This window comes from Peromyscus eremicus, unplaced genomic scaffold (genome assembly GCF_949786415.1).
Source record: "Peromyscus eremicus unplaced genomic scaffold, PerEre_H2_v1 PerEre#2#chrX_unloc_1, whole genome shotgun sequence".
NCBI lineage: Eukaryota > Metazoa > Chordata > Mammalia > Rodentia > Cricetidae > Peromyscus > Peromyscus eremicus.
The window spans coordinates 4,465,649-4,491,990 of record NW_026734288.1 but is presented as its reverse complement, the minus strand read 5'-3'; the positions used below and the strand labels follow the sequence as shown (position 1 = coordinate 4,491,990).

The window sequence follows — 26,342 nt, the reverse complement described above, 5'->3', positions numbered from 1 at the left end:
ATATTGTTTATTACAATATAAATCATATTACAGGCATACCACATAATCCTACAGGCCAAACAGTTATAGAAAGATCAAACAGAACTCTAAAGTATATGTTAAATAAACAGAAGGGGTAACAAAACCCCTCAGAAATAGACTGCATAATGCTCTATTAACTTAGAATTTTCTCAATGTTAATGAGAAAGGAACAACAGCTGCAGAGAGACATTGAATAATAGAAAAAATATACAGAATTAAATCGGCCTATGTACCTTAAAGATGTGCTGACCTCAGAATGGAAACGAGGATATGTGTTACATTGGGGACAAGGTTTTGCTTTTGTGTCTATAGGAGATGATAAGTTGTGGATACCATCAAAATTGATAAAGGTTCGATTTGAACAAGAAAGACCTCTTAATTAGAAGAGGTAATAGATCATCAACCAGCATGACCATCTAATTTATACTAAATTATACCATTAACACATGCCTTTTCATTTAATCAGCTATAACATGCCAAAAGGGAACCTCCCCTAAGTTAGTCTTGGGTAAAGGTTCTTGTTTTTGTCTTTTAGAAGAATAAAAGCTAAAGAATATGAAGAAAATTGGACAAATGAGACAACTGAAGAAAAAGGACAAATTATCTGTCTCAAGAAAAAAAGTAAAATGGCCTATTGATATACCATCTATAAAATTTCATTAAGTCTTCTTAAATATTTGTTTCTGATCTTCTCTAAAGACATTTAACACTATTGGTCTTCTTCTAGTCCCAGTTCAATTAAAAATTAAAGCTGACTTTTGAGCTGGAGAGTGGCTCTATCCTTCTTTAAACCCAAGCACATTGTTAAAATGAAAATGCGAACTCCCTGTATCGTGCCAGAAGAAAGAGCCATCATCTGATATGTGACAGGAGAAAACAAACAAATAAAAAATAATTAAGGAACTATTCAATAACTACTAATGTCAATTTTTATTTCAATTTGTTTCTTTAAACTTTTCTTAAAGCATGAATTTTATATCAAAATTTATAAAATTCATATATATTTTAAACTTTTATTATGATATTAATGATCATATAGAGTACTAACTAATTCTAGAAAAAAAGGCTTCAATTAGCTGCCTATACATGACTTTGTTTTCGAGTCTTTATCAGTTTTCTGTAGGAAATCATGGCCAGGCCTAACATCAAGTTTAAAGTCTCCAGGAAGAAAATGGGGCACCACCACAACAACAGTTCCATGTGGACAACAATAATACCACTGAGCTGTCAAACATAATTTACAGATCAGCTTTGGACTACAAATTGTTGAGAACAATTTTGAGATGGCTAGCTGAGATGATCCAGTTTCAAAGACTACTTGAATAAGGACTTGAGATAAGCTCTGAAATTTGGCATTATGCTCACACTGGACAACAAGGAATATTGCTATCTTTTCTAGAATTTCACAATTAATCCAAAATTTTCTTTTCAGAATAAAGATACCTTTGCCCATATCCAGCAGGAAGCAATTTTAAGAATACGAGGCTTACATTCCCAAAGAGGCAGTGTGGGGTAGGTGTTTTTTTTGGTCTTTTAATGGGTTTTGGGTCTGGGATAATTTTCATTGTTTAGGAGGGTTGGTTATAAGTTGTTGTTAAGGGTTAGAAAAAGGGCTAAGCAAAGGAGATTAGATTTAAGGTTCCTGTTTTAAAAAAAGGATATATGAAAGTGATAGAATAAAGGGTAGATTATTGAATCTACTCAGAAAAATAAAAAGAATATATAGATATAATATAGATGAAAAAGATAGATTATTGAATATACTTTTGAAAGACAATTACTAGTTTTAAAAACTTTACATTAGATTGGATTTTTGTATACTGTATACAAATTATATATATTGAGATTGATATTGTTAGAAAATGCTATATGTATATTTCTAATCTTGTTCAAGATATTGTACGTATACTGCTCATTTAACAATGTAATGCAATTTGCTGATTTTTGAATGTTATTATTACCAACTATTAGGATATAAAGAAATGAAAGTTAGTAGTTAGACATTACAATCAAACATGTAGTCTTATTAGGTATGTTTTCAAGTTAAAGAAGGTATATTTTAGATAGACAGGTCATCTTCAAACCCTTCAGAGGTCCACAGAATATGGCATTTAAAATGTTTTAATAACTTAGAAATTTTTTTCTTTTTTATTACTATGAGACATGTTGGCTCCTGGCAGTACCAATCTACTTCAGAGAAAATATGGGCATTGAAGAAACTGCAATGTGGAGTTAGCTTTAATTGTGGCAAAAGTTAGCCACTGGACAACAAAGTATCCTCTAATCAACTGCTGACAAACATGACAAAATAGACAGACAGGACATGAAACTAAGGACTATCGATTCTTGCCAAAACAAGTGTGGATGAGGCTTTAACAACAGGCATCCTCTGAGGCCAGAACAATATGGCACCATCCCTGAAGTGGCCTTTGCAATCTGGAAAAAGTATAGTGCCATTTTCTTAGAAAGCAGCTGAACAGGCAATGGACTGATGGCTTCTGGTGTGCAATGAAATGAGCTGAAACAGTTATTCTTGAAAGTGTAACTAAGCTGATGGAGTCTAACTGGCATTTAGACTAGTGTGCATATCTGGCTTCTTTATCAAAAATCAGGTTTCCATGTCATTTACTAAAAGAGATGAAGCCACTCACAAGCCAAAATTAATGGACAACTGAATTAAAAAAAATCAACATTTTCCAGAATTTAAAATCCTGAATCATAACAGGGTACTGGTGGAATTCAGGTGTTTCTGATACATGTACTACTCTCACCAATGTGAGTTCAAACTGTGGGCCTTTTGTATATCCTGCAACACAAATGAGTCTGTCAGATACCCTATACCTATAGACTGAAGATAATTATAGTTTTCCTTGTTAAGAATTTCAGTAAAGAAACTCACTAAAGAGGTATAAGTGTGTAAATTTGAAAGACATTATAAGATAGTTCTCTGTTATTAATACAAGATATGATAGAAAGTAAATTAGGTCCATGTTGAACTTACAAAATAGGATAGATAATGGAATATTTTCTCTGAGTCTGTCAAATGCAAATTGACTATACATTGTTGAGGTATTTATTGCCTGTATAAATTGTATGTAGTTATTGTACTTTTTTATAGAGTTTTTCTTATATTAGTTATAACTTTTTTCTGTTTTTTTCTTTTTATTAGGTTAATAGGGGGAAATGTAGTGATATTTTAATTGTGCTGAAATGTGATTTTATTTGTATGTTAATAAATAAAGCTTCCTGGAGATCAGAGGTCAAAGCAACCTATAAGCAGAGTCAAGAAGTGGTATCAAATGCCCTTAATCCAATCACATGGCAGGCAGACTTTGGGTGTGGTCAAGGACACAACAAAGCATGGTCGCAGGAGCTTTTAATCCTAGTACCAAACCACTTTGCATAAAACTTAACTTTCAGTAGAATAAGGATCTCAACCTAAGACCAGTTGGATTGAATATGATAAAAAAGGAAAGTGGAAGAGAGTCCTGACCACATTAGAATGGGAACAGACTTTGAACAGGAAACTTAACAACCATGAATACATGGGGCTTCATTAAACTGAAAAGGCTTCTGTTTTTCAACAGATACCATCCTTAACATAGAGAAGTTGGCTACACAATGGGAAAAAATGTTTACTAAATACATATCTGATAAAGGGTCAATATCAATATGTAAAGAACTAAAAAAAACTAGATATCAAGACAACAAATAATCCAAGTAAAATGTGGTATAAAACTAAACGGTATATTCTCAAAGGAAGAAACACACATGGATGAGACACATTTAAAAGTGGTTCAGCATCCTTAGTCATCAGGGAAATCCAAATAAAAATGTTACTTAGATTTTTTTCTGACACCATCAGAAGGGCCAATAATCGATAAAAGAAATGACATCTCATGCTCCCAAGAATTTAGAAAAAGGGGAATGCCCATCCATGGCTGTTGGGACTAAAAGTATTTACTGCTACTATGGAAATCAATGTCTTTATTAGAACCATAGAAACAGACTAGAACATGCATCATAGGTATTTTTTACTTTATTACTGTGTCCTCTAAGAGTGAACTACCACAAAATTACTCCTGTTCCTAATTGCTCTTTGAGAGTCATACCAACTTCTGTTCTTTGTGTGATGTAATGCAATGTGTGTGGGTGAAATGCATTGAGGATAGAATTTCCTAAAGTGGAAGCTCTAATGCTTTTAGAAAAATTAGAATACCACTTCTCAAATGGAATAGTTGTGGGCATCTAAAATTATAACTGAATGACCATTAAATCAAAATTAATACAAAAGCTACTTTATGTACATATATCCATCTACATTAGGACCCACTTTCACACATACACACACACACACACACACACACACACACACACACACCACACTCACTGATTCACTCACATAGGAACACCATTCAAAGCAGATTTGGGAACAAATCATAGAGAACCAGAGCTCATATTCAACATTTCATGCATGCAAACATTTTTCTTTACATTTTGAATGGCACAAAATTGTATTTTTAAAATCATTGTAAAAAAATACTATGTTTCCAATAAACATAAAATAACCAGATGAAAATTAGTGCTTACCCACTGGAAGCAAACCAAATGTAGTGTTATTCTTAATCAAGACATGTGCATCTGAAAGAATTAAGGCTAGGGAAGTCAGTACCTTTGCCTTTTTTTGTATGACAATTGGCATCACCCTGTGATAACAAATTTTCCTCCACAACTCTTCCTGTTTCTGTTGTTTAAAGTTTCTTGTCAGAGATTTTCCTAATGTCCACCTCACCCTAACTCTACATAAAATGATTCATAGAAAACCTACCTTTTTTTAAAAAAAAACACAAATCATGCTTGCAGTGTTAAATGTCAATGTACTGTTTCACAGGGATTTGAAAGTCACAAGGTCACTGTCATATTACAGCACATCATCAATGACAGCACCTTAACATACATCCTGCCAACCAACAGCTAGGGATCCTGCTGGTAACCTGAGTGATGGTGACAAATTCCTCTCCATTTCCCCATTGATTTAAACTCAATAGATCCTGACAAAGTTGTCCTTGTAACAGCTATGGGTAGATTCACAATGGAAAATTAAGTCAGAATAGAATGCTTTAAAAAAGCACAAACAAAACAGTCTTTAAAACTCTATAGACAATAAGAAAAATGTTTCCTGATTGAATTAATGTTGTAATTGAGGTCCGTGTATACGTTTGCTTGAAACATTTTAGATAGAAGGATTAAAATAGCTTTCTTCACTATCAAACAAAAGAGGAGAAATTTTCAAAGAATTCCTCAGAAAATAGAGGGAAGAATATTATTAATGCTTTGTGTTCCTGGGACAATAGGCAATTTAAAGGAGTCATGTTAGACAAAGGTTTAAATTTCAAATGGATACAGGACATTACGGTGGGGAATAATGTTGGTCACATGATATGCAGTCAGGAAGCAGAAAATTAATGCTGTTGTTCAGCCAACATTATTCTATTTATGCCTTTAGGGTCCCAAGCCTGTTGGGAGCCATACCTACCCACAACTTTCTCTGAGGCCCTGAAGGGAAGACTAAGAGAACATTAATTCTGTGTCTTTGCCCAGGAGGAAACAAAGCAAAGCCAGTCTGGGCCTGGAGCCAGTGCATCCAAGGAGTCAAAGTCCAGCTTCTGGAGAGCCAACATCTCTATGTGTACAGCAAAATGTTTGTCAGTCCCAAGGACACTGTGTGCTCAGTCTGTAATTATCATTAGACATCATGTGTTCCCCTTGTGCAGCATTGTTCAGTTGCTCCCATTGACATCATTCCATTGTGTGACAGTTTCTACTGACTCTGTCCCATTTGAAGAGAGCCTTTGGGATGCTATCCTTCATAATAATCTTGCTTGGCATAAGGAATAGAGTATGCAAGACCTCCTGAGACAACAGGTTTTATTATCTTTATCTCTGATTCTCTGAACCTTTGTTCTCAGGATGCTGTCATTGAAGAATGACTTTGTCTTCCAGGAACAGTGCCAGCCCCATATTTGGATGACTCATCTTTCCCAGTCAGATCCTTGATTGCAATGCTTTTCCCTTGAAGAACTAGAATGACAGTTCTATATACTTGTCACACATTCCCCATATGACTTGAACAATTAAACATCAAGACAGAATAATGAAGTACATGTTCAAACCCTGTGCTTCAAAAGAAGATGGGGTTTTATCTCTCATTCTTTGGGGGAAAATGCAAATATGGTTTCTGACCCACAGGTCTGAAATAACTCGGATATTATGTGAATCTTGTTCTTATGTATGCACTCAGGCAGTAGCATCCTGGATGGCTGTCCATGGCCAAGAAGTGTGTTTCAGAGCTGCTGCATGGGACTCTGCAGTCACAAAGTCTCTGCATGGTCAGGAAGCCATGAAGAGATGGCCTCTAGATGTAGGGAATGTCAGATTCCTATTCATTTCACCTGGAATTCATGTCCATAACACATGGAGAAAGAAAAATCTCAAACATCCAAATGCTCAGTCCACTCAATTCTGAACAGAAGATACTAGAAATAATACATTATTCAAACAGTTTATGAAAAGAGATCAAAATTATACTGATGGAGAAAGAAAATGTCAAATCCACATGAAATTCCATCCTCACCCATTGAAGAAGCAAACATTTCAAAAATAACTTCAACAATGTAGGTGAGGATGCAGTGGGCAAGAATCCCCTCTTTTCGTGGTGGTTATGGAATCTATCTACCATGGTCACTGTGGAAATCAGTGTAAGGTTGGATCCAAAATGAGAAGTCAAACTAAGTGATCTCTCTCAACCACTTGTGGGAATGGAGTCCATATGTGTCACTTGACATCCTAAGACACATCCATATTAATGGACAAGATAATTTCATCCAGTCAAGATATGGAAACTATATAGATAACAACATGAGAGAAATGAAAAATAGATAAGATATATTTTTGTCCATAAATCAATGTGGTGGTCACTGATTTGAAAGACTGAATACATTTTCTTTGTCACCCTTAATAACACATGAAAGAAACTCATCCACACTTGTTCATGGAATCTCTATCAGGCAATGGATTTCCTGCATTCCAACCCAACAAAGGTTCCATTTGTATATAAAATCTTAAAAGAAAAGATGGCAGGTTGAAATTAGATGTGATACTCAGCAACAGGAATGAGTTTGGAGGAAACCACAGTGCTGGGTGGAGACATGTTTCACTACAAGGCACTAAATACAGTAACTGAAGAGCAGCCAGGAGATCACATTTTAGAACTTTGTTAGATTGTGAATGTCTGCATTGGTAAGAATGTTGGAATGACAGAGTGGGTGTTGAGTCACAATAATTCATTAATTTTCTGGTCAATACCAGGCAATCTGGCCTAATGACAGGTTCTCCAGAGGACAGGAAACAGATATTTTCAGGAGATTCTGCACGTGTGACTAGCATACATTTGCACACAAACTACAGCATGAACAACATTCCAGCCTGAATGTTGTATGTGGTACTGCCCTTCCCTATCACAGACAAAAAAGTACATGTCTCATGATTCAGCTCAAGCTCTGAATGACACAGGAATTTGATGCCCCTTGCATCCCTCACTAATACAGAAAAGCTGAGGAAAGCCACTGAAATGATCTCCAGTGGTGTTCCTGCACAGAGATATTGAAACAGAACAGGGGCCCCAGCTGCTCATAAGGAGAGTGTCCCTGGGGCATTGACACTCTGGGCATGAATGACATCATGGCACCTGTGGCTGCAGACTGTGATTCTCACAACATGTTTTCCTACCAGTGTTGATGGAAAGGTGACAGACCTCAGGTGCAGATCCTTAGGCCAGAAATTTCCAGATGCTTCCATGAATCGTGACACAGATGGGCATATGGGAACTGTTTTCTACACACATGCTTCCCATGTGGCTAGAGGAAGAAAACAGGCACTTAGACTTAAAGGCATGTGTGATGTTGTTCTGTAGGAGAAAAGGGTTTCACCTCTGCTCAGTCTTAGATCCCGGGAGCCATGGGGAAGCTGTGGGCTTTCCTGATATCCCTCTTGCTCTTGAAGTTTTCTCTCATCTTGTACAGTTGGACAGAAACGAGCTGCTTTTGGAGACTAAAGCATGAAAAAGAGGATCATGGAGGTTTGAAGAATGACTGTGAGTTTTTACTTTACCTGTCTCCAGAACTGCCCGAGGAAGATTTGTATAATAGTATGACGGATTTTATGTAAGTCATTCACTTCTTCAATTCCAGCATCAATGTCATAAGTTACAAGTTAAGTTACAAGAAAGAAAACTCAGGGAGTTCTGTTCTGTGGTTCCCTCTGTCATGCTTGAACCACAGAAAATTTTCTCCTTTATTGATCACTATTTTGGTATTTTCTCATGCATTTTATTGTACTGCAGTTTTCTTAGATTAGATTCCAATTCACTAATCTGGAAGGTGAGAGAGACGGGTTTCTCTTTATTGTCTCCTCATGGTTCTCCTGATTGTGAAAGCTGTCATGGCCCAGGGTCTCAGAATAAAACATGAAAACACAAATACAAACCACTGGCATGAGTTCCGTGTTTAGAGGCTGTGTTACAGTGTCTCGTCAAGTGTGTGCCAAGGATTCCTCCATGAGTAATTGTAACCAAAGCATTCATAAAGAGGTTTCTTAATTTTGGTCTCTAACCAGAGTGCAGATGTTCACCCATAGAAATACAGGTGTGTGATTAGTATATAAGATGGCAGGTCAAGTATTACATAGATATGTGTGAATAGACATAGACATCACTTTAAAAATCATCTCTATACAAGTCCCTGATGTTCTCCAGCTGAAAATGACAATGGATAAAATAAAACTATGAGCTGTCAGATTCTATGCCAACCCAGTTTTATTTTGCTTCACTTGTGCCCAGTCACAGATTTGGGGCATGATTAATATCAGGTAGGTGATTGATATTCCTTAGAATTAATTAGTAAATGCAACATGAAGAGAATTATTGGAGAAATAAAATATTCTTACTAGAAAAGGAGATGAAATTTGTCAATGAGGTTTTCAGATTCTATGTGTTAGATGTTGACACTGGTAGATGCAGAGCAGAGATAACGGGGACATAGTATTGAAATTGTTCAACTTTGCTGCTGTATAATGTGCCTGGGTCTTTTTTATCCATGTACAGTCATTCTTTGTGTTTTCTTGTGGGAATTTTCAAGAATGTATTGCAACTGTTAAGTCCTGGGCACACTTTCATTCTGGTGGTTGCTTCCATTACTGTTTTTCAGTTTCAGGTCAGCAGGGTTGGCATTTCTGTCACCTCCTCTTTGATATTCTACCTCATAATGAAAATTCTCATTAATGACACTTTAATAAAGTTATTCACATGGCTGATCCTTTATTGCAAAATGTATTGAACCAAATTTAAACACACATCACATAGCTTTTAGGGTCTTTCACATAATTTTTTACATATAAATAGCATATAACAATAAACATAGAAAACTTTTCTATCTCTACCAATGGAAACAAAACATTTGATGAACTCTTAATTATCATAGGTACTTATTGGATTCAGCCTAACTTAAGATGAGGCTCAAACACTCATATCAAGGAGGACAAGGCAAACTAGTAAAAGGATAATGGTCCCAAGAAGGCAACAGAGTCAGAAATACCCTGACTCCCACTGTTCAACGTCCCACAAAAACTGAAGGCTAAACAATCATAACATATGCAGAGGACTTAGCACAGAGCATGCAGACTCTGATTGTCACATCAGTCTCTGTGAGCCCATAGGAGCCCTTCTTTGTTGATTCTATGAACTGTGTTCTCCTGGGGTTCTTGACCACTCTGGGCCTCCATCCATCCTCTCATTCTATTGCAGGGTTCCCTACCTCTGCCTGTTTTTCAGTTGTGGGTCTCTGCACCTTATCCCATTAGGTGCTCAAGGTAGTCTTTCTGATGATGATCAGACTACACTGTTTTATGGGTATAGTAGAGTAACATTAGAAATCATTTCATTGACTTCTTTCTGTCTTTCCTGTCTTCCCTCCTTCCTTTCTTTCTTTTTCTTTTTTTGTTCTTCCTTTCCTTATTTTTCTTTCTTCCTGTCAGTCATGTTTGGTTTTACTCTACATTTTTGAGCCATTCAACTTGCAGTTGTCTTTTCTGTACTCTCTCCCTTCCTCCATGTGTCCCACACCTGATCCCTCCTGTTAACATCTCCACCCATTCCCAGTCCAAATGGAAAAATCTATTCAGTTTCAACCCTCTGTTGATTTCCTGTCATCGACTTCTCTTCTGTGTGTTTGCCTGTTTTCTAGAGCTGTCAGGTGTGCTGTGAAGTAGTTAGTGTGGTATCTAATTATTTTCATACACACCCTTAGTGCTGGCATCACTTTCATGGTGTCTCATAAGTTTTAGTATATTGTGTATTCATTTTCCCTGGACTACAGAAAGTCTTTAATTTCTTTCTTTAGGTCTATCTTGATCCAGGAGTCATTTAATGTAGTGCTTCTTCCACATGAATTGTCGTCTTTTGGTTGTTGTTGAGATATACTTTTATTCCACTAGGGTCTGATAGCAGGGTGTTATTTCAATGTTCTTGTATTTGTTGAGACTAGCTTTGTGACCAAGTATGTGATCAATTTTGGGTGAAATATTTTTAAGTTTCTCTTTCATAGCCTTCACAGTACCTTCCCATGACAAAGATACTAGAATGTTTGTGCAAAGGTTGTATGGAGGAAGCAGCTTAACCTCTGCATAGTCAATGCATTGTATGGATGTCATCTTTAGCAATGAGGTCTTGCTATCCATTTGCAGGAACATACTGTTATCTTCCAAAGAGTTTGTGGTGTTTGTGTTTTCCATGGTAACTCATTGACCAAGAACAAAATTGTATGTAACCCAGTTCTAGTCCTGGAAGCATTATTTGGTGAGTGGTGTTGCCAGTTGGAACGCCATCTCCCTCATGATTAGGAGACATCATTAGGATCACTTTTACATATTTAAGAAAAATTTCACTGCACTGGATTTCCTTGTCACTCAAATGCCCTAAATGCTACATGTCTCTGCCCACACTCCCTCCCTCAACCCAATCTCCCCTACTGTTTTGCCTCCAGTTTGTAGTGCTATTTGCCTACTTTGGGCCTCATAGCTTATTTTGGGCCATATAAAGTGCTTCTTGCGATTGTATGTGACCTCTTAAAAGGAGAGGAAAGAGGGATCATGAAGTTCTTCTCCCTTTTATCCATTTATTTTTATTTGTATCCTCCTTTTAAGAGGTCACATACAATGTTAAGAAGCACTGGCTTCTTTGGTCTCCATAGCCCCAGGTTATGAGCATAGCAAATACCCTTATATTTCCTCCTTTTTTGTCTCAATAAGAAGGTTCTAAACCTAATGCAAACTATATACAGTAAGAATGATTATCAAATGTTATCCAGGAAATACAAAGGGTAAATCACATAAAGAAAAATGGAACTACAACTGACAAGAACAACATCAAACAAGAAACACACGCTACATGTGTGGATCATAGGTAAATGGCCAATTGTCAAGATGACTCCAATAGCTCTCCGAGCCTGAATATCCTAACTTTAGTATCTAAGGTTTTCTTAGCTAAGATATGAGCGGATTATAACTGTAACTATCTAATCTTAAATCCCATCAAAGATCTAAGAAGGAAGATATTGGGACCCAAGAAAACACAAATTACAAGCAACCAATTACCAAAAAATTGTGAGAATAGACAGAGACAGCTGGCAATATGAACAGTCACCTAAAAATTGGCAGCATCACTGTGGCATCCATTCTGACTACAGTCCTAGAATATCTGAGACAATTTCTAGAAGCAGGAATTTTGGAAAACCATCTTACAGTGTCTTGGCAAGGTTCAGTAGTCTCTTTTCCTTGTGTCCCATTCATCCAAAAAGGACAGTATGCATACTGTCAGCAGTTGAGGCAAGGGCAGTCTTTGCCCAGCAGGCCATTTTGTGCCAAGAAGAAGACAAACTTATAGAAGGAGTGTCTTAGAACCCCAACATTCTCTCATGAGTAAATCAGTGATGCCAGGAGCTATTGTGTCTCTCATCAACAGAATTATAAATTATCAAAATTATAAATGTCATAGTCTCTAGGTCTATGAAACATTTGAAGACAACCTGTCCATCTGACCTGAGTTCATGTAAATCTGGAAATGGTATTATTTGAAATATATTTGATAAACCTTGCCAAGACAAGGTAAGATGGTTTTCCAAAATTCCTTCTTCTAGAAATTGTCTGTCAGATATTCTAGGACTGTAATCAGAATGGATGCCACAGTGATGCTGCCAATATTTAGGTGACTGTCCATATTGCCAGCTGTCTCTGTCTATTCTCACAATTTTTTGGTAATTGGTTGCTTGCAATTTGTGTTTTCTTGGGTCCCAATATCTTCCTTCTTAGATCTTTGATGGGATTGAAGATTAGATAGTTACAGTTATAATTTTCTTGTAGACGTATTGTTAAAAAACAGTCTTTTAAGTCAGTAACTATAATAGGTCATCTTTTAGGTAACAGAGAAAGCAAAGGTGTTCCAGGCTGTACAGATCCCATTGACTGAATGACATTATTGATGGTTCTCAGATCCATCAGCATTCTCCATTGAACAGATTTCTTTTTAATCACAAATACAGGAGAATTTGAAGGGCTGGTAGATTCTTCAATATGTTGAGCAGTTAACTGCTCCTGAACAAGCTCTTCTAAGGCTTGTTGTTTGTCCTGTGTCACAGGGTGTGGTCCAACCCAGAGAGCTTTATCAGCTAGCTATTTCAAAAGCAGTGCCAATGGTACCTCTGAGAGGTATATGGTTTAATGGTGGTTGTGCTCTGCTTGAGTACAGCCTGAATGGTTGGAGGCTATATTTATCATATATCATAATATTATTCCAAGAAACATAAACTGGTCTATATTCCACTTCTGAGATTGGAGAAATGTTGATCTAGGTATTTCATTGCTGAAACAGATCTCTGCCACAAAGATTCACTGCTACATTAGTCACTTACAGCTTCAGCCTTCCCCATTGTCATTCTGGCCCAATGCATTCAACATACCTTGTGCTTTGTTTTACCCGAGATGGAGTTCCAATCCCTAGAAATTGGACATCTGCCTCTTGAAGAGGACAATATGGATGCCATGATTTTGGTGTAGTTATAGTGAGATCTGCACCTGTGTCCTCAAAGCCTTCTAGAATAATGTGATCAATTCATACTCAAAGCTTTGTTCTTTGTTCTTTTATGGAGGTCTTCCAAAATATTTGTTTTTATCATGTTTTTGGGAGTTTTTGATCAGAGCTGTTCTATCATCCAGTGCATTACTGTGCTTTACAATAGGTACTGGATTATTTTATTGTCCTGTGGAGGAATTTCCTCCACAATGACTGGAAATGACTAGACCACATTCAATATGGGGGCCTGGAGGAGGCCCTCTGAGGTTTTTTCCAATGGTAAAGGGTTGCCATATGTATCTCTTGTCGATCTGCATTTATTAGTCCAGTGTCAGCCTTTGCCACATCTTCTGCATAATCCAGGAGGTTGAGGTCTCCTGTTTGGGTTATTTCTATAAGAAGCATTTCTTCTAGGAGCACCCTGAGAGTAATTTTTTTCTCATGACCAGGTGTACCACAGTTAAAATACTTTAATGACTTCTTCCACATTTTCACTCTCCCTTTCCCAGTCCACCCATAATTTGTATTCTATTTCTCCACCCCCATTGCAATCTACATGCTCTCCGTCATGTCTTCTATACCTCATCTCTCTGAGTCTACAGTCTGTAGCTGTGTTATCATGTACTTAGCAAACACTATCCACATATAAGTGAGTATGGTCCATATTTATGTTTGGGGTGTTCATTATCTTACCTAGAGTAATTTTTTTCTAGCTCATCCCATTTGTCTCCCAATTTCATGGTGTCATTATTTTTTAACTGCTGAGTAATACTTCATTGTAGAAATGTGCCATACATTTTTTTAATCAATTTTTCCATTTAGAGACATGTATGTTGTTTACATTTTCTGGCAAATAAGAGTAGATCAGCAATGGATATGGTTGAGAATATGTCCTTTTGATGGGATGAAGCATCCTTTAGGTATATTCATAAGAGTAGCATATCTGGATCTTGAGATGGAATAATTCTCATCTTCATGAAAAATAACTACGCTGATTTCCATATTGGCTGTATAAGTGTCCACTCCCATCCACAATGGAGGAGTGTTCCACTTGCTTTGCATCCTCATAAGGGTGAACTATCAGTTGTGTTACTGATCTTCAATATTCTGACAGATATAAAATGTAACCTCAGTGAAGTTTTGATTTACGTTTTCCTGATGACTAAGGATACTGACATTTCTTTAAAACGTCTGGAACATGTGATATTCCTCTTTGGAGAATTCTCCATAAGGAAAAGTGGCTGGCTAAAGAAACCCACCCTGAATCTGGATCCCAGAACTAGGGAAAGATGGATCAGATCAGGACAGAAAGAAACACAGTTTGGCTCAGTCAGATCAGAGCCATCTCTGCCCCTGGCTAACTGAGTTGTGAAACCAATCAATCACATAGTAGGACAGTAGAACCCTGGGCCCCAAGTCAACCCCTCATTGACTCCAAGATAGCCTGTGTAAACTGTCCTGCCTGGTCAGTTAGGAAAAAAGTCTGGTCTCTCCACTCTGGTAGAGGAAGCTACTCTTCTGGACTCTTCCTTGCCAAATAAATCTCTTTCTTCAAAGAGTTTTGGGTGTGAAGATCTTCATTCACTGGCATAGAGAAGATCCTTGCTGAGACATCCCCCAGTGGACAAAACAGTGGAGAGCTGAAAGAGCAGGCCTTCTCAAATTGTACCAACCTGGATCCTGAGACCCCAGATGGAAAGCAGCTCCAATGAAGTCAACCTTTGGGTCACCCATTACCGTCCTTCTCCTTACCATCTGTCATACCTTTAACATATAAGGGCCTTCAAATATCACCTCCCTCTAAAGTTCTCTCCCTTCAGGTGGCATTGGTAGAGAACACAACAATGACTTTTCAACATGTCCATCTTTTTTATTTTATTTTATAATTTATTTTGATTTTACATATCAGCCACAGATTTCTATGTTCTCCCCCCCCACCCTCCGCGTTAACCCCAGCTCTTCCTCCTTCCCATCTCCTCCAGGGCAAAGACTCCCCTAAGGATTAAGTTCAACTTTGTAGATTCAGTCCAGGGAGGTCCAGTCCCCTCCTCCCAGGCTGAGCCAAGTGTCCTTGAATAAGGCCCAGGTTTCAAAGAGCCAACTGATGCACTGAGCGCAGGGCCCAGTCCAACTGCCTGGATGCCTCCCAAACAGTTCAAGCTAATCAACTGTCTCATTTATCCAGAGTGCCTGAACCTGTTGGGGGCACCTCAGCTATTGGTTCACAGTTCATGTGTTTCCATTCGTTTGTCTATTTGTCCCTGTGTTTATCCAACCTTGGTCTCAACAATTCTTGCTCATAAACACCCTCCTCTTTCTTGCCAATTGGACTCCTGGAGCTCCACCTGGGGCCTGGCCATGGATCTCTGCATCTGGTTCCCTCAGTCAATGAATGGGGTTTCTAGCACAATTAGGGTGTTTGGCCATCCTATCACCAGAGTAGGTCAGTTCGGGCTTTCCATCGACCATTGCCAGTAGTCTATTGTGGAGGTATATTTGTGGATTTCTGTGGGCCTCTCTAGCAATTTGCTTCTTCCTATTCTCATGTGGTCTTCATTAATCATGGTCTTTTATTCCTTGTTCTCCCTCTCTGTTCTTGATCCAGCCGAGATCTCCCGCTCTGCTCTGCTCTCTTTCCCTCGACACTTGCCCCTCATTACCCTAACTCACATCCATGTTGTTCATGTAGATCTCATCCATTTCTCTGTCATTGGGTGATCCCTATGTCTTTCTTGGGGTCCTGTTTTCTAGGTAGCCTCCCTGGAGTTGTGAGTAGCAGTCTAGTCATCTTTGTTTTACATCTAGTATCCTCCTATGAGTGAGTACATACCATATTTGTCTTTCTGAGTCTGGGTTACCTCACTCAGGATGATTTTTTCTAGATTCATCCATTTGCCTGCCAACCTCACGATATCATTGTATTTCTCTGCTGAGTAGTATTCCATTGTGTATATGTTCCACATTTTATTTATCCATTCTTCAGTTCAAGGGCATCTAAGTTGTTTCCGGGTTCTGGCTGTTACAAACAATGCTGATATGAACATAGCTGAGCAAGTGCCTATGTGGCATGATTGAGCATTCCTTGGGTACATTTCCAAGAGTGGTATAGCACGATCTTTGGGGAGATTGATTCCCAATTTTCTAAGAAAGTGCCATATTGATTTCCAAAGTGGTTGTACAAGCTTGCATTCCCACCAGCAGTGGAGAAGAGTTCCCCTAGCTCCATATCCTCTCCAGCCTAAGCTGTCTTCAGTGTTTTTGATCTTAGCCATTCTGACAGGCATGAAGTGGTATCTCAGAGTTGTTTTGATTTGCATTTCCCTGATAATTAGGGATGTTGAGCAATTCCTTAAGTATCTTTCAGCCATTTGAGTTTCCTCTGTTGAGAATTCTCTGTTTAGTTCTACAGCGCATTTCTTTATTGGACTGTTGGGCATTTTTGATGTCTAATTTCTTATCTTCTTTATATATTCTGGATATCAATCCTGTGTTAGATGTAGGTTTGGTGAAGACTTTTTCACATTCTGTAGGCTGTCACTTTGCCTTGTTGACCATGTCCTTTGCTCTCCAAAAGCTTCTCAGTTTCAAGAGGTCCCATTGATTGATTGTTTCTCTCAGTATCTGTGTTACTGGTGTTATATTTAGTAAATGACCTCCTATGCCAATGCGTTCAAGACTACTTCTTACTTTGTCTTCTAGCAGGTTCAGAGTAGCTGGATTTATTTTGAGATCTTTGATCCACTTGGACATAAGTTTTGTACACCATGACAGATATAGATCTTTTTGCAGCCTTCTACACATTGATATCCAGTTATGCCAGCACCATTTGTTGAAGATGCTTTCTTTTTGCCATTGTACAGTTTTGGCTTCTATGTCAAAAATTATATGTTCATAGGTGTGCAGATTAATGTCAGGGTCTTCAATTCGATTCTATTGATCCCCATGTCAGTTTTTATGCCAGTACCAAGCTGTTTGTATTACTGTAGTTCTATAGTAGAGCTTCAGGTCAGGGTTCGTGATGCCTCCAGAGGTTGTTTTATTGTACAAGATTCTTTTGGCTATCCTGGGTTTTTTGTTTTTCCTTATGAAGTTGAGTATTATTCTTTCCAGGTATGTGAAGAATTGTGTTGGTATTTTGATGGAGATTGCATTGAATCTGTAGATTGCTTTTGGTAAGATTGCCATTTTTACTATGTTAGTCCTGCCTATCCATAAGCATGGGAGATCTTTCCATTTTCTGACATCTTCTTCAATTTCTTTTTTCAGGGACTTAAAGTTCTTGTCATATAGATCCTTCACTTGTTTGGTTAGTGTTATCCCAAGGTATTTTATACCCTTTGTGGCTATTGTAAAGGGTGATGTATCTCTGATTTTCTTCGCAGCCTGTTTGTCAATTGTATATAGGAGGGCTACTGATTTTTTTGAGTTGATCTTGTATCCTGCTGTGTTGCTGAAGTTGTTTATAAGCTTTATCTGTTCCTTGGTGGAATCTTTGGGGTCACTCAAGTATACTATCATGTCACCTGCAAATAGGGAAAGCTTGACTTCTTCCTTTTCAATTTGTATCCCCTTAATCTCCTTATGTGGTCGTATTGTTCTGGCTAGAACTTCAAGTACTATATTGAATAAGTATGGAGAGAGTGGACAGCCTTGCCTCATTTCTGATTTTAGTGGAATTGCTTTGAGTTTCTCTCCATTTAATTTGATGTTGGCTGTTGGCTTGCTGTAAATTGCCTTTATTATGTTTAGGTATGATCCCTGTATTCCTGATCACTCCGACCTTTATCATGAAGGGTTGTTGGATTTTGTCAAATGCCTTTTCTGCATCTAGTGAGATGATCATGTGGTTTTTTTTTCCTTTGAGTTTCTTTATATGGTGTATTACATTGACGGACTTTCATATGTTGAACCACCCTTGCATCCCTGGGATGAAGCCTACTTGATCATGGTGGATAATTGTTTTTATCTGTTCTTGGAGTCTGTTTGCATGTATTTTATTGAGTACTTTTGCATCATTGTTCATGAGGGATATCGGTATGTAGTTCTCTTTCTTTGTTGTATCCTTCTTTGGTTTAGTAATCAGGGTAATTATAACCTCATAGAAGGAGTTTGGTAATGTTCCTTCTGTTTCTATTGTGTGGAACAATTTAAAGAATATTGGTATTAACTCTTCTTTGAAGATCTGGTAGAATTCTGCACTGAAACCATCTGGCCCTGGGCTTTTTTTGCTTGGGAGACTTTTAATGTCTGTTTCTATTTCCTTAGGGGTTATTGGACTATTTAAATAGTTTATCTGATCTGTATTTAACTTAAGTATGTAGTATCTATCCAGAAAATTATCCATTTCCTTTAGATTTTCCAGTTTTGTGGAGTAGAGGTTTTTGAAGTATGACCTGATGATTCTCTGGATTTCCTCAATGTCTGTTGTTATGTCCCCCTTTTCATTTCTGATTTTGTTGATTTGGATGCTCTCTCTATGTCTTTTGGTTAGTTTGGATAAGGGCTTGTCTATCTTGTTGATTTTCTCAAAGAACCAACTGTTTGTTTCATTAATTTTTTGTATTGTTCTCTTTGTTTCTATTTTATTGATTTCAGCTCTCACTTTGATAATTTCCTGGCGTCTATTTTTCCTGGGAGACTTTGCTTCTTGTTCTGGAGCTTTCAGATGTGCTGTTAAGTCACTAGTACAAGATTTCTCCAACTACTTTATGTGGGCATTTAGTGCTATGAATTTCCCTTTTAGCACTGCTTTCATAGTGTCCCATAAGTTTGGGTATGTAGTGTCTTCATTTTTGTTGATCTCTAGGAAGTCTTTAATTTCTTTCTTTATTTCTTCCTTAACCCATTGGTGATTCAGTTGAGCGTTATTCAGTTTCCATGAGATTGTAGGTTAGCTGTAGTTTTTGTTGTTGTTTAAATCTAAATTTAAACCATGGTGGTCTGGTAGAACACAGGAGGTTATTCCAATTGTTTTGTATCTGTTAGGATTTGTTTTGTGGCCAAGAATGTGGTCGATTTTAGAGAAGTTTCCGTGGGATGCTGAGAAGAAGGTATATTCTTTTTTGTTAGGATGGAATATTCTGTAGTTATTGATTAAGTCCATTTGAGTTATAACATCAGTTAAGTCCTTTATTTCTCTGTTAAGTTTCAATTTGGGAGATCTGTCCAGTGGCGAAAGTGGGGTATTGAGGTCTCCCACTCTTAATGTGTGGGGTTTCATATGTGGTTTAAGCATTGGTAATGTTTCTTTTACTTATGTGGGTGCCATTGTGTTTGGGGCATAAATGTTCAGAATTGAAACTTCATCTTCTTGGATCTTTTCTGTGATGAGTATGTAATGCTTTTCTTGATCTCTTTTCATTGATTTTAGTTTGAAGTCTATTTTTCTGGATAATAGGATGGCTACATCCACTTATTTCTTTAGACCATTTGATTGGAAAGTCTTTTCCCAGCCTCTTATTCTTAGGTAGTGTCTATCTTTGAATTTGAGGTGTGTTTCTTGTATGCAGCAGAAAGATAGGCCTTGCATTTGTATCCATTCTGTAAGCCTATGTCTTTTTATAGGTGAGTTAAGTCCATTGATATTAAGGGACATTAATGACCAGTGATTGTTCATTCCTGTTATTTTTTGGTGGTAGTGTGTGTATACTTCTCTTCATTGGGGTTTACTGCTGTGGCTTTATCTATTGCCTGTGTTTTCAAGGGTGTATCTGACTTCCTTAGGTTGGAATTTTCTTTCTAGTGCTTTCTGTAGGGCTGGATTTGTGGGTAAGTATTGTTTAAATCTGGCTTTGTCTTGGAATGTCTTGTTCACTCCATCTATGATGATTGAAAGTTTTGCTGGTTATATTAGTCTAGGCTGGAATCCATGGTCTCTTAGTGTCTGCATTACATCTGTCCATGTCCTTCTGGCTTTCAAAGTCTCCACTGAGAAATCTGGTGTTATTCTAATGGGTTTGCCTTTTTAAGTCACTTGGCCTTTTTCCTTTGCTGCTCTTAATATTCTTTCTTTATTCTGTACATTTAGTTGTTTAATTATTATGTGGCAAGGGGACTTTTTGGGGGGTCTAGTCTGTTTGGTGTTCTATAGACTTCTTGTATCTTCATAGGCATTTTCTTCTTTAAGTTGGCAAAGTATTCTTCTATGATCTTGTTGTGCCTTTGAGTTAGTATTCTTCTCCTTCCTCTATCCCTACTATTCATAGGTTTGGTCTTTTCATGGTGTCCCAAATTTCTTGGACATTTTGGTTCATGACTTTGTTGGCTTTAGTATTTTCTTTGACTGATGAATTTATTTCTTCTACTGTATCTTCAACGCCAGAGATCCTCTCTTCCATCTCTTGCATTCTGTTGGTTATACTTGCATCTGAAGTTCCTGGTTTTTTTTTTTCTCAGATTTTCTATTTCCAGCATTCCCTCTGTTTGTGTCTTCTTCATTTTTTTCTATTTCCTTTTCAGGTCTTAGACTGTTTCCTTCATCTGTTTCATTGCTTTCATGATTTTCTTTCAGGGCTTTCTTGTTTTCTCCCAGTGCTTTCTTGTTTTCTTCTGCTTTATTTGTCCCTTTCATTAGTTTTTTATAGCATTCTTCTCATTTTTTGTTTGTCTTTTCCTCAATTTTATTTGTGATTAATTCTATATAAGCCTCTACCTTCTTCATTATGTTATTCATAAAGCTGTTTTCTTCTGCTTCTTCCAATTTTTGATGTTCAGGTCTAGATTTTAGAGGAGGGCTAGGTTCTGGTGATGCTGTATTGCTTTTTATTTTGTTGTATGCATTTCTGCCTTGATGTCTACCCATCTCCTTGTGGTTTCATTCTTGGTCTTATCAGTACACTCATTCCAGACAGAGCTGACAGATTCAGGAAGTCTCTCTCTCTTGTCCAGATGGGAGATCTGGAACTGGATGGTAGCTCTTGTCCAGATGGAAAGTCCGGGGTAGGATGGGAGCTGGGGCCTGGTCTCTAAGTCTCAGGAAGTGGCTGGGGTCTCGGGTGATGATGGGCATCCGGGGAAGGCGTGGAGATTGCCGGGTCTGCCGGGTGTCTTGGAGGAGGGGAGCCTTCCCGGTGGTGGTGGAAGGGATCCTGCCTGATGGCCAGAACCTGGGGCCAAGTTGGGCAGGTCTTCCCCAGAATGGTTTGTGCCCAGGAATGGGATCTAGGCTGAGTCCAGGCATTCACCTCTTGTCCAGATGGGAAGTCCACGGCAGCATGGGACACCTTTTAATATCTCAAACCTTCTCTTGCAACCAGTCCTAGAATACTTGCTATCACACTCATACATTGAGACTCTAAAAGAGTTACTAAGCTATCTGATACATATGCAAGAAAGAGCACTACCTCTGGCCACTTACACATGGTATACAGATGGCAGCACCTTCATATACAAGGAGTATATGGAGTAGGATATGCAATTATCTCAGATACCATAGTGGTCAAAACACAAGCTCTTCCAGCCCATACCACAAATCATCAGGCTGAACTGGTAGTTCAAACCCATGCTTGTTAAATAGCAAAGAGACCACCCCAAAAACTATTCACAGACCACCAGCCTGCTCCTGGTCTCAGAATAATGAGACCTCATCAACTTCTCAAGGATCATGCCCTACCCTATCAGGCCGTGCCCTACCTCTTCTCCTTCTACTTCTTCCCACTCACTCATATTGCTATTAAACTCTACATTTGGATATTAAAGATTTAAGAGACATGTGCCCAGCTGTTCAAATAGACCACTCATGTGGTAGGCTCTGGAGACTGCTGGAAACATAATGCATATGCAGGAAACAACTCTGCCTGTTATAAAAAATGGAGAATCTTTTACTTTCTGATTAAGGACCCAAGGCATTGCAATTGAAAAATAGGAGTCATTGGGAAACTTTACTAAAGCACCTATCAAATTTGCCCACCAGATATGCTCAAATAATAGAGGGCACATTCTGCTCTTTCAGTCCCTAGTAATGGATAGAGTAGAAGTAGTCCAAGATCCTCAAAGGCTCTTACATCCTCAATGTCACCCCCCTTTTTTTGATCCCACATTCTTGTCACACCATCTCTTATTTCAGACACTAAGTACCACATAGCAGCTATTGAATGATTCTCAGGCTGACAATTTTGGAGAATGCTGGTTATGTGTCCTTCCAGAGTCAAATGCTCATCCATCATTTGTGGCCTCATTCATTGTCCTATTAGATTCTCTCACCTTACCATTTATTAATTACTTCAAGCCAAATGTCACCATTACCCCTTATTGCTCTCATATTCTCTTTGGCATTACAAACTGCTTTAACTCCTCAGTAATACAATTTGTGTGTACTCTGGGTTCTGAAGACTACAATACTACTATTACCCTTGGTACTAAAAAGCCCCTTTGTCCAAACATTCACAATGACTCTATTCTCTGTGATACTCAGGTTTATCACTGTTTACTTGCTAGGTAGTCTGGGACTTGTGCCATGATATTCCTGTTTCCTAAATTATCAATGGTACCTGGTGAAGAACCCTTGTCAATTCCCATCACCAAGTTCATAGCAGCAAGGCATGACAAATGAGCCATCCAAATAATAGTCTTTCTAGCAGCCCTGGGCATAAGTGCAGGTATAGCCACTGGAATATCAGAACTGATTACTTCTCTAGCTATTTACAATCATATTTTCTCACAATTAATCCAGAATTTCCAACAAGTAGCGCAGATCATCCTTACTCTTCAGGAACAAATAGACTCACTGGCCACTGTAGTATTGAAAAATCAGAGAGGATTGGATTTCTTAACAGCATAAAGAAGTGGGCTTTGCCTCTTTTTTGGGGGAAGAATGTTGATTTCATATCAATCAATCAGGGTTAGTGAAAGATAAGACCCAACAACTTCAAATGGATCTTCAAATCAGAAACAGCTTGATGCCCCCAGACAGTAGAGCACTAATAGTCAGATATGGAAATGGATGCTACCTTTCTTATCCCATCTTTTCTTACTTTTCCTGGCCCTACTATTTGCACCCTGCCTCATAAACATCTTGGTTAGATTTCTTCAACAACAAATCCTGTGAGACCAAAATGAGACATCTTAGAAATAAGACCAAAATGCCTTCACCCAAAAACTAAGGCCTAAGATTTCTCCTTCTAGGAATAGGCCAATAGTTACTGAAACAAGTCAGTCTAGATTCCAGAAACCAGGAAGTATAAAAGTACAGAGTCACAAGGTAGTCATGAGGTAATGCCTGCCAGACAATGGAATGTCCTCTCTCTGGTTTCCAGGGTAACTGACCATAAAAATGCCCCCACCTGAGGGCAGCCAATGAGAAATGGTGGCGGGCAACCACTCCCTTAGAAGTAAGTTTAAGCCATGATTTCTAGAAAGCCCCTAGAAGCGAGCCAATCAGAATTGTACCCGTACTAGCACCCCTAAACGATATAACCTTGTGATTTTTCCCTTTAAAAACTGAGCTTGCAGACAGGCGGGCACTTCTCCCAGCTTCCACTGTGTTGGGAGTATTGGACGAAGTCCCTGCCTAGGTTTGTATTGCTTTTGGATATCCCAGAATTTAACCTTACTTTTGCATTCCGGCATGCTCATCTTTGGTGGTCTCTCTGGGGATCAAGATCTGGGCACAACAACCCAAAATATTTGGAACCAAACTCTGAACGAGTTAATATTATGGGATTATCAGCCCCTATCGATGAAGCCAGACATCTGCAGAACCTGGTTACATCTTGAGGAGGAAGATCAAGACTGTACCAAGAACCTTGATGCCTCAATTCAGCTGGAAGCAGTCTAATGATAACTTTGCCCTCTTTCCAACCTCCAACTGCTTATTACACTTTTCTTTTTCTTTTTTCTTTTTCTTTTGTTTTTTTCGAGACAAGGTTTCTCTGTGTAGCTTTGCGCCTTTCCTGGAACTCACTTGGTAGTCCAGGCTAGCCTTGAACTCACAGAGATCTGCCTGTTTCTGCCTCCCGAGTGCTGGGATTAAAGGCGTGTGCCACCACTGCCCGGCTTTATTACACTTTTCAATCCCCAGCTGTTTATTACCCTTTCCAGTCCCCAGCTGCTTATTACTAAACAAAACAAGGGTGTGAAGAGAAAAGCGGGTGGCTAAAGAAACCCACCCTGACCATGAGCCCAGAACTAAGGAAAGGTGGATCAGATCAGGGCAGAAAGAACCACAGTTTGGCTCAGTTTAGATCAGAACCATCTCTGCTCCTGGCCAACTGAGTTGTGAAACCAAACAATCACAGAGCAGAATAGTAGAACCCTTGTAGTTCAGCCATCAGAGCTATTCCGAGCATCTCCAGGTGTTGCCTGACTCCCCAGGTAGTCAGGACACCTTTCCCAGAGTTTCAATACTCACGTTTTGCTGCTAAAATCTGGGACTAAACCCAGAGTTGTTGCATCCAATTTACTTACATTCTCTGTTTAGATTTGTCCTCCATTTTAATTGGATAATTTAGTTTGTTGATGTCTAGTTCAGTTCATTATATGCTTTGGAAATCAATTCATTATATATTTGGAAATCAGTTTTTTATATTTTGTCTGATGTGGGGGTTGTTGAAGACATTTTCCTATTTTGTAGGCTGCCATTTGGCCCTATTGATGGTTCTCTTTGCCATACAAAAGCTGTTCAATTTCATGAGGTACCATTTATTCATTTTCAATCTTAGAGCTTGCACTATTGGTATTGTGTTCAAGAACATGTCACCTGGCCATGCGCTCAAGGCTCTTTGCAACTTTCTTTTCTATCAGGTTCAGTGTAAGTTGTTTTATATTGAGTTCTTTCATCCTCATGGACTTGAGTTTTGTGCATGGTGACAGATATGGATCTATTTGCATTCATCTACATGTTAACACACTGTTATGTCAGCACCACTTTTTTGAGATGCTTTCTATTTTCCTTTGTATAATTTTGGTTTCTTTTTCAAAAACCAGGTGTCCATCAGTTTTTGGTTTAATATCTGGACCTTCCACTTAATCCCATTGGATAAACTCTCTGTTTTTATCCTAATAACCTGTATTACCTGTGGTTTTTATTGTTATAGCTTTGTCGTGGAGCTTGAAATCAGAGACGATGTTAACTATAGGGTCATTTTATTGTAGAGAATTGTTTATCTATCCTGTTTTTGTTTTCCCATTTGATATTGAGTATTGTTTTTTTTTCAATATCTGTAAAGAATTGTATTGGAATGTGATGGGAATTGCTTTGAATCTATATATGGATTTTGGTAAGATTGACATTTTAACTATGTTAACTCTACCAATTCCTGAGCATGGGAGAGCTTTCCATCTTCTGATATTTCTTTCTCTTTCTTTCTTCAAATACTTGAAGATTTTGTCATGCAGGACTTTCATTTCTTTGGTTAGAGTTATACCCATTTTTTTTTAAATTTGTGGCTATTGTCAATGGGGTTGTTTTTTTGATTGTTTTTTCAGCCCATTGATCATTCATATATAAGAGGACATGTGATGTTTTTGAGTTAATCTTGTATTTATGCACAACACTGAATGTGATTATCAGCTATAGCAGTTCCCTGATAGGATTTTAGGGTCACTTATATATACTATAATAACCTCTGCAAATATTAATAGTTTGACTTCTTCCTTTTTTATTTGTATACACTTGATCTCTTTTAATTCCTAGTTACAGCATGAGCTTGGGAAGAGCAGGAGACATCTACATTGGGTTGAAGGCCAGGATCTATTGTGTGATTTTTTTGATATACTCAATATGGTCAAGACACTTTTACACATGAATGAAAATTTTAATGAATAAAATCTGATCAACTTTAATCCTTCTTTAGTTATCCTTTAAAAAATTAAGGATAAAGTGCCATTCTGTAGATATATGGTTCATGTAATTGTTTTTTTTCATGTTTCTCTAGAGAATAACAATCACAAAACAAATGTAGAGCAGACTGAATGTCTAGGCCTGTAGATGGCATTCAGGGATCACAAAAGCCCCTTATGTATTTTTATAAAGAGAAAACTGTTATCTCAGAATGATTTATTTAGATGAGTTTTGGAAATGCTTTCATCTTTAAAGATCACTTTTTCCATACCCTGACATGAAGAAATCCAGAATTAATATACAAATTTAGAGGGGGCATAGAAAAAGGTTTATTTCATTGGCTTTGAACATTTCATATTTGTA

The 26,342-nt window shown here is 38.0% G+C and overlaps 1 protein-coding gene across 4 annotated transcripts in view; it reads left to right on the top strand.

The window, feature by feature from the left end:
* Positions 1–8,037: 8,037 nt before the first annotated feature.
* Positions 8,038–26,342, top strand: part of LOC131900981 (vomeronasal type-2 receptor 116-like) — a 29,622-nt gene continuing 11,317 nt past the window's right edge. For 3 of the 4 annotated variants that reach the window (XM_059252286.1, XM_059252283.1, XM_059252285.1), the window contains exon 1: positions 8,038–8,243. In XM_059252286.1, the coding sequence (XP_059108269.1) occupies positions 8,038–8,243 (206 nt within the window). Of the gene's footprint in view, positions 8,244–16,006; positions 16,020–26,342 lie in introns of all 4 variants that reach the window. The other variant, XM_059252284.1, reaches the window with a different exon arrangement.